A 14,086-nucleotide genomic window follows, 5' to 3' on the forward strand; every position below is an offset into this window, starting at 1 on the left:
TATTTTATTAATAATAATAATCATGCATAACTTTCTTATTTATTCCTTCCATTCTTTTTTTTTTTTTTTTTTCAAATCTTTTTTATTGGATTTTTGACAGACATCACAATAACGATACAGTAGGTATACAACGTAGAAAAGATGGTCTGTAGGAGAATTGCATAGTTACCCCATCCATCCCACCCTCACCCCTATGGTCACAAAAAAAAAAAAAAAACATAACAAACAAAAAAGACATATCAAACAAGCGAGAAAAAAAAGGGAATTAAATAAAAAGGGGTCAAAATTACATGAAATAAAAGTACGGGTGCTTCTTCATATTAATAGTCAATAAGAGTAAACAGAGAAAGCAAATAGAGTAATGATCAGTGTATTAAGGAGACAAGGAAAAGGGAATTGAAAAGTCTCTCCCTCCCACCAGATCTCATTCACACCTCATCAGCATCAGGGTTAATCGTAAGGTCATTGATTAGCAGTAGTAAGGGAGTCCAGGTTTTGTGGAAGAGTGTCAGGGATCCTTGTAGTGAAAATCTTATCTTTTCGAGATTAATACACTGTAATAGGTCCTGTATCCACCTGTCATGTGTGGGTGGAGAGATGTGCTTCCATTTAAGGAGAATGGCGCGCCTGGCCAGCAGGGTTGTGAAGGCGATGACCCGCTGGGTCGTGGTGGGCATGTTCTGTGTTGGGGGGACGCCTTAATAAGGCAGTTAGAGGGTTAAGGGGTATGGGTGTGTTAAGGGCCTGTTCAAGGGTATTGAAAATACTAGACCAGAAGGCCTTCAGGCTGGGGCATGACCAAAACATATGTGTGTGATTGGCAGGAGACTGCTTGCATCTGTTACAGGCATCGCCTAAGAGGGAATATTCTGGCTAGTTTAGCATTGGTAAAGTGAGCCCTGTGTAGCACCTTGCACTGCATTAGACCGTGCCTAGCACAGATAGATGAGGTTTGCACCAAATGAAGAATGTCCCTCCACTTAATGTCAGATATGTCTACACCCAGCTCACCCTCCCAAGACTCTTTTACAGATGTAGTAGAGGCTCGGTCCAAGGAGGCAAGTTTCCCATAGATAGTAGATACCAGCCTTTTTTGGTCGCAATCAAGGGTGAGAAACTGGTCAATTCCTGATTCAGCGGCGCAGTTGGGGAAATGGGGGAACTGCTTTTGATCAAAATGCCTAATTTGGAAGAAGCGGAAAAGATGACTGTTTGGCAGGTGATACTTGGCTGACAGGGATGAAAAGTCAGAGAAAACCCCATCTTTGTAAAGATTGTTGATTGTGACAAGCTCGTTGGCAGCCCACATTTGGAAGGTGGGGTCCGAGCAGGATGGAAAAAATAAGTGATTATTTAATATCGGAGCTTGGATTGAGGCTCTGTGTAAGCCGTGTTGTCTTCTGAATTGAAGCCAAATCTTAATGGTACTGGTAACAATTGGGTTGGCTGAAATTTTGTGCGCCATTATGGGAAGTTGGGAGCATATCACAGAGTGTAAGGAGCTAGAAGAAGAGGAGATCTCCATGTGAACCCATGGTGGGCTGGGGTTAGGAATCTTTTGGACAGTCCAGTAAAGGAGTCGGATAATGTTAGAGGCTCAGTAGTAGTGGAAGTTCGAGTGCCAAACCACCCTCCGACTTGGGGAGCTGAAGAATAGATCTTTTAAGACGGGCGGGTTTGCCATCCCAAATGAACGCATTTAGTTGGCTGTCAAGACTGGTGAAAAAGGATTTATTGATGCAAATTGGGATATGTTGGAAGAGATATAAGAATTTCGGCAGAATTACCATTTTAATAAGATTGACACGGCCAGCAAGGGATATGGGAAGTGAAGACCACCTAGATAGGTCAGATTTGCATTTAGCTAAGAGTGTTTGAAAGTTTTTGGGAAAAAGATCTTTAAAGGAGCTAGTGATGGACCTTCCATTCTTAATGTTCTTTTCTTAATGTTCTTTCAAACATTTGCGAGTTATATTTGATTATTTTAAGTCTCCACACACTGGGTTTTTATGTGCTTTGTTATCTTTTATTCTCCGTCTTCCGTCTCATAAACTAATATTATATCTGCTTCAGATGTTTTCGCTGCGTGTTCTACTATAACTACTAGGATACCACTACTCAAGCTCACATAATTACATGTATTATGTAACGGATTAATAGAACTGTAAGAGTTCCAGTTCTCCAGAAACGAAGGACTTTTATTGTGAAGGCCCTCCTTGGCTCGGCCCGGAAGTGACGCGGTTTCCCCGAGACCCCTCCAAGCAGACGTTCACGTGTCACTACCGCGGCGCCGCGGCTCTTTGAAAATAGCGGCGACGTTTATTTTGTAACGCACGTACACGCGCCCGTCCGGTCGAACATTTCACGCACGTGCACGCGCCCGTCCGGTCGAACATTTCACGCACGTGCACGCGCCCGTCCGGTCGAACATTTAACGCACGTGCACGCGCCCGTCCGGTCGAACATGGTGCACGCGGATGAAATCGCCAAGTTGTGCTACGAGCGTTTCCGCCAGCTGCCCCGCAGAGGGAAGCCCGAGCCGGGCAGAGAGTGGACCCTGCTGGCCGCCGTAGTGCAGCTCACCCGGCGCGCGCCCTCGGACTCAGGTCTCATGTTTTATTTTTTTATTGAATTAATTTTCGTCCACCATATCTCATACAACTCTGTCGCTTCATTTATTATTATTATTATTATTATAAGAATTATTATTATTTATGTATTATTTATTATTTTATTTATGGGACTTCGAACTGGTGCCAATGAGCAGAACTCAGTAAATGTCCCTGAAGGACCACGTGACCCCTCCGCGTTCTGTAAATATATATATATATTTATATATTTTTAAATATATATATAAATAAATTAATGACGTGTGAAGGCTAAATGTGTTTTTCTTTCACAGTGGAGAAGCAGGTCGTGTCCCTGGGGACTGGAACCAAATGCATTGGACAGACAGCGATGAGTCCCACAGGTGTTGATGACAGCACACACGCACACACACACACACACACACACACACACACACACACACACACACACACATACACACGTCTGTTGTATGCTGCAGGCCAACCAGAAGGAGTTGTGTCTCTTGTGCAGCTCAACCTGAGGAACTGGTTTAAACCGCCATAGAAATTGTACATTTATATTTTGTAATATGTGAAAACCATAAGCATATATATTCCTTAGACACATTGTGTGGTCCCTGAACAACTCTCAGACTCTTTGTGGTGGTTTAGAGTTTAATTAATTCGTGTCTCTGAAGTTATTTAGCATCTTGTGGTTGTTCTGGTCACCTGGAGCCTCTTTGTGTCTTTGTAGTTGTGTTGTTGCTGTGTGGTTGTTATTGTGTCTCTGGCCTGTAGGGGGCGTTCTGAACGACAGCCACGCAGAGGTCATCGCGAGGAGGGGCTGCCTCAGGTGTGTGTTCATTGTGTGTGTTCATTGTGTGTGTTCCCATTGTGTGTATTCCCATTGTGTGTATTCCCATGTTTACCTTTATGTTGTGTTGGCTCTGGCGTTACATGCTGGTGTGTGTGTGTGTGTGTGTGTGTGTGTGTATATGCGTGTGTGTGTGTGTGTGTGTAGGTACCTGACCCAGGAGCTGCACCGGGCCGTGATTGGTGGACACAGCTCTGTGTTTTGTCCTGCAGGTCAGAGGAAGTGGAGCCTTCGTCCCGGCGTGTCCTTCCTCTTCTTCACCAGTCACACTCCCTGTGAGTCACGTCTGACCTCTGACCTCTGAGAAGTAGCGCGTGAAGTATTTGACCAGGTTCTTGTGTTTGACCAGGCGGTGACGCCGCCATCATCCCCATGAGTGACAGCCGGTCTAAGCCCCGCCCCCCTCGCACACCTGTGAAGAGCCACGGAGGAACGGAGGGAAGAGGAGACCGGAAGAGGGGAGCAGAGGAGCCAGGTGGAGGGAACCACAGCAAGCGGCCCCGTCTGGAGGAGCAGGAAGTGAAGGACCAGGAAGTGGAGGACCAGGATGTGGAGGACCAGGATGTGGAGGACCAGGAAGTGGAGGACCAGGAAGTGGAGGCCGGAGGAGACGTAGAACAGTCTCTCCTGTCAGATTCCCTGAAGAGTGACGATCCCTCGCCACCGGGCCCCGACGTCCACAGGACGGGGGCCAAGTGCGTCCCGGGGGGGCCGGCCGACGCCCGGCGCCCCGGGGCGGGGTACCACAGCACCGGGGCGCTCCGGCTGAAGCCCGGCCGAGGGGAGCCGACCCGGTCCCTCTCCTGCAGCGACAAGCTGGCCCGCTGGGGGGTGCTGGGCTTCCAGGGCGCGCTGCTGTCCCACTACCTGCAGGGGGCGCTCTACTTCAGCAGCGTGGTGGTGGGGCGCTGTGCCTCCAGCCAGGAGGCCATGCAGAGAGCTCTGGTCTCAAGGTGATCCGCGCCCCTCACATTATTTCTGGCGCTGGCTCCGGGACTCAGACCCCGTGTCCTCTCCAGATGCTCCCGCGTGGCCGACCTCCCGCCGGGTTTCTCCGTGCGCCCCCCCGAGCTGCTCCGGTCCAGCCTGGAGTTCCCCTTCAGCCAGGTCCAGACCGAGCTCCAGCACCAGGGGGGGCGGGGACGCATCTCGCCCTGTGGAGCAGGTAGGAGCCTTTGGGTCTGAGGGACCGGAGAGGAACCTGGGAATACCCAGAACTCCCAGGTTCCTCTCCGGTCGTAAATATGATCATAAAAGTCGTGGATGCTTTGCATTCGTGGTTAATATTGTGTGAAGTCGAGTGTTGGAGGCGATGGACCGTCGTCAGGTCCGTGGGCCTGAGCTGCAGGACGCTAAGCCGCCTGTGTTCCAGCCATCAGCTGGTGTAATGTGGCCGAGCGGCCACTAGATGTCACCGCCAACGGCCACAAGCACGGAGCCACCAAGAAGACCCTGGGCACCGCTGCAGCCAGGTAGACCTCGACTACATGAGTATGACCCGACACAGGCGCGCCATTCACAACCGTGTGTGTGTGTTTTGTGTGTGTGTGTGTTCTCAGGTCTCTCCTGTGTAAACTGGAGCTGTTCCACTCCTTCCTGTCTCTGGTGGCGGCCACGGATCCTGGAGCGCTTCCCGACTCCCTGAGGTAACAATCGTCTCTTTGAGAGTGTGTGTGTGTGTGTGTGTGTGTGTGTGTGTGTGTGAGAGAGAGCACAGTGGTCTCTCTGTTCATCAGCATTGGAGCAGAGAACTGATCCCAGAGCAGCTGTCCTCTGAGGACAGGCCGTCCCTCCGTCTGACGGACACGTGAATCATTGCAACACTTTATCTGATGCCGGGCAGGAACCCGATCGTGGGTTGGCACGGCAACAGTTTATCCTCGTTCCACCGCAGACCTTTGGTCATCACGTGACCGGGGTCTGGAGGAGGCTCCATCCCATAATGTGTCCAGGTGACGGGGCCCAAACAACCAGCTGCAGTCTGGTCGTGTGAATGTTTCTGTTTGACGTGTTTTATTAAATACAGACAATAGATCACCACTAGCACTTTAAACTGGCCTGTTGTGTGATTGTCCTCCGAGAGCCATTTGATATGTGGCCCCATAATGTGTGTGTTCAGCTCTGGTGGACTCACACCTCACAGCAACACACACCGCGTGTGGTGGAGCCACTTTGTGTTCACAACACGTCTCTTTGTAGTCGTGTTGTGTCTCTTTGTAGTCGTGTTGTGTCTCTTTGTAGTCGTGTTGTGTCTCTTTGTAGTTGTGTTGTGTCTCTTTGTAGTCGTGTTGTGTCTCTTTGTAGTTGTTTGTGTCTCTTGTAGTCGTGTTGTGTCTCTTGTAGTTGTTTGTGTCTCTTAGTAGTCGTGTTGTGTCTCTTTGTAGTCGTGTTGTGTCTCTTTGTAGTTGTTTGTGTCTCTTTGTAGTCGTGTTGTGTCTCTTAGTAGTCGTGTTGTGTCTCTTTGTAGTCGTGTTGTGTCTCTTTGTAGTTGTTTGTGTCTCTTAGTAGTCGTGTTGTGTCTCTTTGTAGTCGTGTTGTGTCTCTTTGTAGTTGTTTGTGTCTCTTGTAGTCGTGTTGTGTCTCTTTGTAGTTGTTTGTGTCTCTTGTAGTTGTGTTGTGTCTCTTTGTAGTCGTGTTGTGTCTCTTGTAGTCGTGTTGTGTCTCTTAGTAGTCGTGTTGTGTCTCTTGTAGTTGTTTGTGTCTCTTTGTAGTCGTGTTGTGTCTCTTGTAGTCGTGTTGTGTCTCTTGTAGTCGTGTTGTGTCTCTTGTAGTTGTGTTGTGTCTCTTTGTAGTCGTGCTGTGTCTCTTTGTAGTCGTGTTGTGTCTCTTTGTAGTTGTTTGTGTCTCTTGTAGTCGTGTTGTGTCTCTTGTAGTTGTGTTGTGTCTCTTTGTAGTCGTGTTGTGTCTCTTGTAGTCGTGTTGTGTCTCTTGTAGTCGTGCTGTGTCTCTTGTAGTCGTGTTGTGTCTCTTGTAGTCGTGTTGTGTCTCTTTGTAGTCGTGCTGTGTCTCTTGTAGTCGTGTTGTGTCTCTTGTCGTGCTGTGTCTCTTTGTAGTTGTGTTGTGTCTCTTCTAGTCGTGTTGTGTCTCTTCCAGTCGTGCTGTGTCTCTTGTAGTCGTGCTGTGTCTCTTTGTAGTTGTGTTGTGTCTCTTTGTAGTCGTGCTGTGTCTCTTTGTAGTTGTTTGTGTCTCTTTGTAGTTTGTAGTTGTGTTGTGTCTCTGTGTCTCTTTGTAGTTGTTTGTGTCTCTTGTAGTTGTTGTGTCTCTTTGTAGTCGCTTTGTGTCTCTTTGTAGTCGTGTTGTGTCTCTTGTAGTCGTGTTGTGTCTCTTGTAGTTGTGTTGTGTCTCTCTTTGTCGTGGTAGTCGTTGTGTCTCTTCTAGTCGTGTTGTGTCTCTTCCAGTCGTGCTGTGTCTCTTGTAGTCGTGCTGTGTCTCTTTGTAGTTGTTTGAGTCTTTTTATAGTCATTTTGAGTCTCTTTGTAGTCGTTCTGGTGTCTTTGCCAGGGTGTCCGCGGGGCATTAAAAAGACTTAAAAAGTCTTAAATTGCGTTTCCTAAAAATAAGGCCTTAAAAAGTCTTAAATTGTCTTAAATTCAGATTGGATTGGTCTTAAATTTTTTGGGTGTCATGTCATTGCGAATATGAGGCAATCTGTTCCGCCAGGTCCATATTTTGCTCCGGTCGCTCTGCGGCGTCTCTGGTGTCACCGGGGCCACGCCCCTTCTCTTAAAGGGCCCCAGACTCGGGTCCCATCCCCGACAACGTGAAGCATCGGCTAGTTTAGAAAACATGGCAGGATGCAAGTTCAACAACGGCTTGAAAAGAACGAGTGTTTCTGGTCACGGTCGGTGAAATGCTTGAAGCTGCGTTATGTCGGGAGACTTTCCAGCGGTGGAATCTCACGAGCAGCAAGAAGCACAGAGACTAGCGCGAGGGCCAGCCAGCACAGCTGGCTAGCTGCCCATGAGCTCCTGCTCACCATGAAGGCTGCTCCGCCGCTAGCTGCTGCTCCGCCGCTAGCAACGACGTCAACTACAACGCTGGAGGTCACCGGAGGAAATCAGCACCGTGCAACAAAGAGCTCATCACCGAAGACCAACAGGGCGGCACGTTCTTCATTCTGTTCCACGAGACTCTGGACCAGACCATCATGAGACTCTGGACCAGACCACCATGAGACTCTGGACCAGACCACCACGAGACTCTGGACCAGACCACCACGAGACTCTGAACCAGACCACCACGAGACTCTGAACCAGACCACCACGAGACTCTGAACCAGACCACCATGAGACTCTGGACCAGACCACCACGAGACTCTGGACCAGACCACCACGAGACTCTGAACCAGACCACCACGAGACTCTGGACCAGACCACCACGAGACTCTGGACCAGACCACCACGAGACTCTGGACCAGACCACTACGAGACTCTGGACCAGACCACCACGAGACTCTGGACCAGACCACCACGAGACTCTGGACCAGACCACTACGAGACTCTGACGAGACTCTGGACCAGACCACCACGAGACTCTGGACCAGACCACTACGAGACTCTGGACCAGACCACCACGAGACTCTGGACCAGACCACCACGAGACTCTGGACCAGACCACCACGCGACTCTGAACCAGACCACCACGAGACTCTGAACCAGACCACCACGAGACTCTGAACCAGACCACTACGAGACTCTGAACCAGACCACTACGAGACTCTGAACCAGACCACCACGAGACTCTGAACCAGACCACTACGAGACTCTGGACCAGACCACCACGAGACTCTGAACCAGACCACCACGAGACTCTGAACCAGACCACCACGAGACTCTGAACCAGACCACTACGAGACTCTGAACCAGACCACTACGAGACTCTGGACCAGACCACCACGAGACTCTGAACCAGACCACCACGAGACTCTGAACCAGACCACCACGAGACTCTGGACCAGACCACCACGAGACTCTGGACCAGACCACCACGAGACTCTGGACCAGACCACCACGAGACTCTGAACCAGACCACCATGAGACTCTGGACCAGACCACCACGAGCAGACAGCTGGACTTCATGTTCGCTCTCGGTTCAGTGACCAGGTCCCGTCAGGATCCTGTGGAGCTCATGGGCCATGACACCAGGACCTACTTCAGCATCTCACAGTAAGTCTAACATAAATAAATGTATTAACTATCCTCTTGTATATGAGTATGTGTTTCATATAGTTCAGCTTTACTCATGTGTCAAGTTAATAACAGCTATGCATAGGCGCACTACACATGAATTAGACTAATTAAAAATAGTTTTAGAATGGTAGTAAGTAGAGTGGTGTTTACCTGTCAATATGTCTACATAGTGTTCACTAGGCTCAAGGGATGGCTCACGTTGCTTAATTTGTAAAAATAGTTTTCATTCATATTGATCCAGTCTGACATTAATCTGAAGTGGTGGTGTCATAAGAGATGTGGTGACTGTTGTTTGGCTAATGTCTGCCTTTTCTTTCTTTTTCCCAGGAGAATGGACCAAATGTCAACTGGAAGTTTTTGTATTCATACAGTTTGAAAAGGATTGTTTTCCTAGTATATTCACAAAAGCTCAGGAGTAGACATGAACCTGTGCACAAACATCCATCACATAGAGACATGAGAACTCACACACACACACACACACACACATACATTCTATTATGTAAATGAATTTGCATTTTAAAAGCAGCTGGAAATGTTAGTTATTTTATAGATTTTTTTGTTCAAAAGGAACTATGTTGCACGTATTTTAAAAATATATTTACTTGATTTTATAGACATTTGTTCATGGGACCTAAATTACATTACATTACATTACATGTCATTTAGCAGACGCTTTTATCCAAAGCGACTTACAATAAGTGCATCAACCTAGAGTACAAACCAAGAACTACAAGAATACAGAAAGTAACATTTCCTCAACATAGTCAAACTACAAAAGTACCATAAGTAAGAGCTATTTAAGTGCCACTCAAGTCGGAAAAGATGTGTTTTCAGTCTCCGGCGGAAGCTGTAGAGACTTTCTGCCGTCCTGATGTCAGTGGGGAGCTCGTTCCACCACTGAGGAGCCAGGACAGCAAACAGTCTGGATGTAGAGTGATGAGCTCGAGGTGCAGGAGGCACAAGACGATGGCTGTTGCCGAGCGAACGTGCCGGGGTGTACGGTGTGACCATATCCCAGATGTAGACGGGGCCCGATCCGTTCAGAGCACGGTACGCCAGAACCAGTGTTTTGAAGCGGATGCTCCTCCACGGGTAACCAGTGGAGAGAGCGGAGGAGCGGAGTGGTGTGGGTGAATTTCGGGAGGCTGAAGACCAGTCGAGCTGCTGCATTCTGGATGAGCTGCAGAGGTCGGATGGCCTTAGCAGGTAGACCAGCCAGGAGGGAGTTTCAGTAGTCTAGAAGTGAAATGACCAGAGCCTGGACCAGAACCTGGACCAGAGCCTGGACCAGAGCCTGGACCAGAGCCTGGACCAGAGCCTGGACCAGAGCCTGGACCAGAGCCTGGACCAGAGCCTGGACCAGAGCCTGGACCAGAACCTGGACCAGAACCTGTGCCGCCTTCTGAGTAAGAAGAGGACGTATTCTCCTGATGTTGTGCAGCATGTACCTACAGGAACGTCGTCGCCGATGTTGGCCGTCAGGAGAGTTGACTGTCGAGTGTCACCCGAGGTTCCTGGCAGTCAGGTAGGGGCCAACACAGAGCTGTTGAAGGTGGTAGTCAGGTCATGGGTGGGGGAGTCTTTCCTGGAAGGAATAGTAGCTCGGTCTTGTCAGGGTTGATTTTCAGATGGTGAGCAGACATCCACTGAGAGATGCAGTCAGACAGGCAGAGATTCGTGCCGCCACCTGTGTTTCGGACGGTGGAAAACGAGAAGATCAGTTGGGTGTCATCAGCATAGCTATGGTAGGAGAAGCCATGCAACGAATGACAGAGCCGAGAGAATTTGTGTACAGAGAGAAGAGCAGGGGACCCAGGACGGAGCCTTGAGGAACCCCTGAGGAACCCCATAGTGAGAGGAAGAGGAGGGACCCAGGACGGAGCCTTGAGGAACCCCATAGTGAGAGAAGAGGAGGGACCCAGGGACGGAGCCTTGAGGAACCCCATAGTGAGAGGAAGAGGAGGGACCCAGGACGGAGCCTGAGGAACCCCATAGTGAGGAAGAGGAGGGACCCAGGACGGAGCCTTGAGGAACCCCATAGTGAGAGGGGAAGAGGAGGGACCCAGGACGAGCCTTGAGGAACCCCATAGTGAGAGGAAGAGGAGGGGACCCAGGACGGAGCCTTGAGGAACCCCATAGTGAGAGGAAGAGGAGGGACCCAGGACAGAGCCTTGAGGAACCCAGTAGTGAGAGGAAGAGGAGGGACGCAGGACGGAGCCTTGAGGAACCCCATAGTGAGAGGAAGAGGAGGGACCCAGGACAGACCTTGAGGAACCCCAGTGAGAGAAAGAGGAGGGACCCAGACGGAGCCTTGAGGAACCCCATAGTGAGAGGAAGAGGAGGGACCCAGGACGGAGCCTTGAGGGACCCCATAGTGAGAGGAAGAGGAGGGACCCAGGACGGAGCCTTGAGGAACCCCAGTAGTGAGAGGAAGAGGAGGGGACCCAGGACGGAGCCTTGAGGAACCCCAGTAGTGAGAGGGAAGAGGAGGGACCCAGGACGGAGCCTTGAGGAACCCCATAGTGAGAGGAAGAGAGGGACCCAGACTTGTTTTGAGGAACCCAGTAGTGAGAGGAAGAGCAGGCGACCCAGGACAGAGCCTTGAGGAACCCCAGTAGTGAGATGAAGAGGAGGGGATCCAGGACGGAGTCTTGAGGAACCCCATAGTGAGAGGAAGAGGAGGGGACCCAGGACGGAGCCTGAGGAACCCCAGTAGTGAGAGGAAGAGGAGGGACCCAGGACGGGGAGAGTGAGGAACCCCAGTAGTGAGAGGAAGTGGAGGGCACCCAGGACTGAGCCTTGAGGAACCCCAGTAGTGAGAGAGGATGCTCTAAGAGGAGGGGACCCAGGACGGAGCCTTGAGGAACCCCAGTAGTGAGATGAAGAGAGGGGACCCAGCAGGGGAGACGGGAGAGCCTTGAGGAACCCCATAGTGAGGAGGGACCCAGGACGGAGCCTTGAGGAACGGAACCCTATAGTGAGAGGAAGAGGATCAGACAGATCCTCTCCACGCTACCCGGCTGCTCCGTGCGCGGTAAGGATAAGGAAGAGGAGAGAGAGAGTGCAGTGCCTGAGATCCCAGTTCCTGAAGAGAGATCAGATCTGGTGGTTCACGGTGTCAAATGCTGCAGAAAGGTCTAGAAGGATAAGGACAGGAGAGAGAGGATGCTCTAGCAGTGTGAAGGATAAGGACAGAGGAGAGAGAGGATGCTCTAGCAGTGTGAAGGATAAGGACAGAGGAGAGAGGCTACTCTAGCAGTGTGAAGGATAAGGACAGAGGAGAGAGGATGCTCTAGCAGAGTGAAGGATAAGGACAGAGGAGAGAGGATGCTCTAGCAGAGTGAAGGATAAGGACAGAGGAGAGAGAGGCTGCTCTAGCAGAGTGAAGGATAAGGACAGAGGAGAGAGGATGCTCTAGCAGAGTGAAGGATAAGGACAGAGGAGAGAGGCTGCTCTAGCAGAGTGAAGGATAAGGACAGAGGAGAGAGGATGCTCTAGCAGAGTGAAGGATAAGGACAGAGGAGAGAGGCTGCTCTAGCAGAGTGAAGGATAAGGACAGAGGAGAGAGAGGCTGCTCTAGCAGAGTGAAGGATAAGGACAGAGAGAGAGGCTGCTCTAGCAGAGTGAAGGATAAGGACAGAGGAGAGAGAGGCTGCTCTAGCAGAGTGAAGGATAAGGACAGAGGAGAGAGGCTGCTCTAGCAGAGTGAAGGATAAGGACAGAGGAGAGAGAGGCTGCTCTAGCAGAGTGAAGGATAAGGACAGAGGAGAGAGGCTGCTCTAGCAGAGTGAAGGATAAGGACAGAGGAGAGAGAGGCTGCTCTAGCAGAGTGAAGGATAAGGACAGAGAGGCTGCTCTAGCAGAGTGAAGGATAAGGACAGAGGAGAGAGAGAGGCTGCTCTAGCAGAGTGAAGGATAAGGACAGAGGAGAGAGAGGCTGCTCTAGCAGAGTGAAGGATAAGGACAGAGGAGAGAGAGGCTGCTCTAGCAGAGTGAAGGATAAGGACAGAGGAGAGAGGCTGCTCTAGCAGAGTGAAGGATAAGGACAGGAGAGAGAGGCTGCTCTAGCAGAGTGAAGGATAAGGACAGAGAGAGAGGCTGCTCTAGCAGAGTGAAGGATAAGGACAGAGGAGAGAGGCTGCTCTAGCAGAGTGAAGGATAAGGACAGAGGAGAGAGAGGCTGCTCTAGCAGAGTGAAGGATAAGGACAGAGGAGAGAGAGATGCTCTAGCAGAGTGAAGGATAAGGACAGAGGAGAGAGGCTGCTCTAGCAGAGTGAAGGATAAGGACAGAGGAGAGAGAGGCTGCTCTAGCAGAGTGAAGGATAAGGACAGAGGAGAGAGAGGCTGCTCTAGCAGAGTGAAGGATAAGGACAGAGGAGAGAGGATGCTCTAGCAGAGTGAAGGACAGAGGAGAGAGAGGCTGCTCTAGCAGAGTGAAGGATAAGGACAGAGGAGAGAGGATGCTCTAGCAGAGTGAAGGACAAGGACAGAGGAGAGAGAGGCTGCTCTAGCAGAGAGTGATAGGGACAGTGGAGAGAGAGGATGCTCTAGCAGAGTGAAGGATAAGGACAGAGGAGAGAGGATGCTCTAGCAGTGTGAAGGATAAGGACAGAGGAGAGAGGATGCTCTAGCAGAGTGAAGGATAAGGACAGAGGAGAGAGGATGCTCTAGCAGTGTGAAGGATAAGGACAGAGGAGAGAGAGGCTGCTCTAGCAGAGTGAAGGATAAGGACAGAGGAGAGAGGAGAGAGAGAGGCTGCTCTAGCAGAGTGAAGGATAAGGACAGAGGAGAGAGAGGCTGCTCTAGCAGAGTGAAGGATAAGGACAGAGGAGAGAGAGGATGCTCTAGCAGAGTGAAGGATAAGGACAGAGGAGAGAGAGGCTGCTCTAGCAGAGTGAAGGATAAGGACAGAGGAGAGAGGATGCTCTAGCAGAGTGAAGGATAAGGACAGAGGAGAGAGGCTGCTCTAGCAGAGTGAAGGATAAGGACAGAGGAGAGATAGGATGCTCTAGCAGAGTGAAGGACAAGGACAGAGGAGAGAGAGGCTGCTCTAGCAGAGTGAAGGATAAGGACAGAGGAGAGATAGGCTGCTCTAGCAGAGTGAAGGACAAGGACAGAGGAGAGAGAGAGAGAGGCTGCTCTAGCAGAGTGAAGGATAAGGACAGAGGAGAGAGAGGCTGCTCTAGCAGAGTGAAGGATAAGGACAGAGGAGAGAGAGGCTGCTCTAGCAGAGTGAAGGATAAGGACAGAGGAGAGAGGCTGCTCTAGCAGAGTGAAGGATAAGGACAGAGGAGAGAGGCTGCTCTAGCAGAGTGAAGCTGCTCAGAGACAGCCAGGAGGGCCGTCTCTGTCGAGTGGCCGGCCTTGAATCCAGACTGGTGAGGGTCAAGAAGGCTGTTACTGTGGAGATAGGAGGACACTTGGCTCAAGATAGCTCGCTCCAGAGTTTTGG

General features: G+C 50.5%; 1 protein-coding gene across 3 annotated transcripts; it reads left to right on the forward strand.

Annotated features, from left to right (window-relative positions):
- Positions 1 to 2,273: 2,273 nt before the first annotated feature.
- Positions 2,274 to 5,091, forward strand: adat1 (adenosine deaminase tRNA specific 1). 3 transcript variants are annotated; one of them, XM_056415945.1, is made up of 8 exons: positions 2,274 to 2,606; positions 2,903 to 2,971; positions 3,366 to 3,420; positions 3,589 to 3,716; positions 3,791 to 4,394; positions 4,461 to 4,606; positions 4,814 to 4,913; positions 5,001 to 5,091. In XM_056415945.1, exons 1-8 carry the CDS (start codon positions 2,465 to 2,467, stop codon positions 5,089 to 5,091), a joined length of 1,335 nt encoding a protein of 444 aa, XP_056271920.1. In that variant the 5' UTR covers positions 2,274 to 2,464. The 3 variants fall into 3 exon arrangements, with proteins under 3 accessions (XP_056271920.1, XP_056271919.1, XP_056271918.1); XM_056415943.1 differs by lacking the exon at positions 2,274 to 2,606 and adding an exon at positions 2,661 to 2,813; XM_056415944.1 differs by lacking the exon at positions 5,001 to 5,091 and having other exon boundaries at positions 2,375 to 2,606; positions 4,738 to 4,926.
- Positions 5,092 to 14,086: the final 8,995 nt, after the last annotated feature.

This window comes from Pseudoliparis swirei, chromosome 6, assembly GCF_029220125.1.
Source record: "Pseudoliparis swirei isolate HS2019 ecotype Mariana Trench chromosome 6, NWPU_hadal_v1, whole genome shotgun sequence".
In the NCBI taxonomy this organism is placed as follows: domain Eukaryota; kingdom Metazoa; phylum Chordata; class Actinopteri; order Perciformes; family Liparidae; genus Pseudoliparis; species Pseudoliparis swirei.

What these genes read in the sequence shown, in the direction of transcription:
- adat1 (XM_056415945.1), top strand. Translation starts at nt 2,465, where the DNA reads ATGGTGCACGCGGATGAAATCGCCAAGTTGTGCTACGAGCGTTTCCGC. An exon ending in GCGAGGAGGGGCTGCCTCAG is followed by an intron (nt 3,421 to 3,588) that starts GTGTGTGTTCAT and finishes GTGTGTGTGTAG; the next exon opens with GTACCTGACCCAGGAGCTGC. An exon ending in CTGGGCACCGCTGCAGCCAG is followed by an intron (nt 4,914 to 5,000) that starts GTAGACCTCGAC and finishes GTGTGTTCTCAG; the next exon opens with GTCTCTCCTGTGTAAACTGG.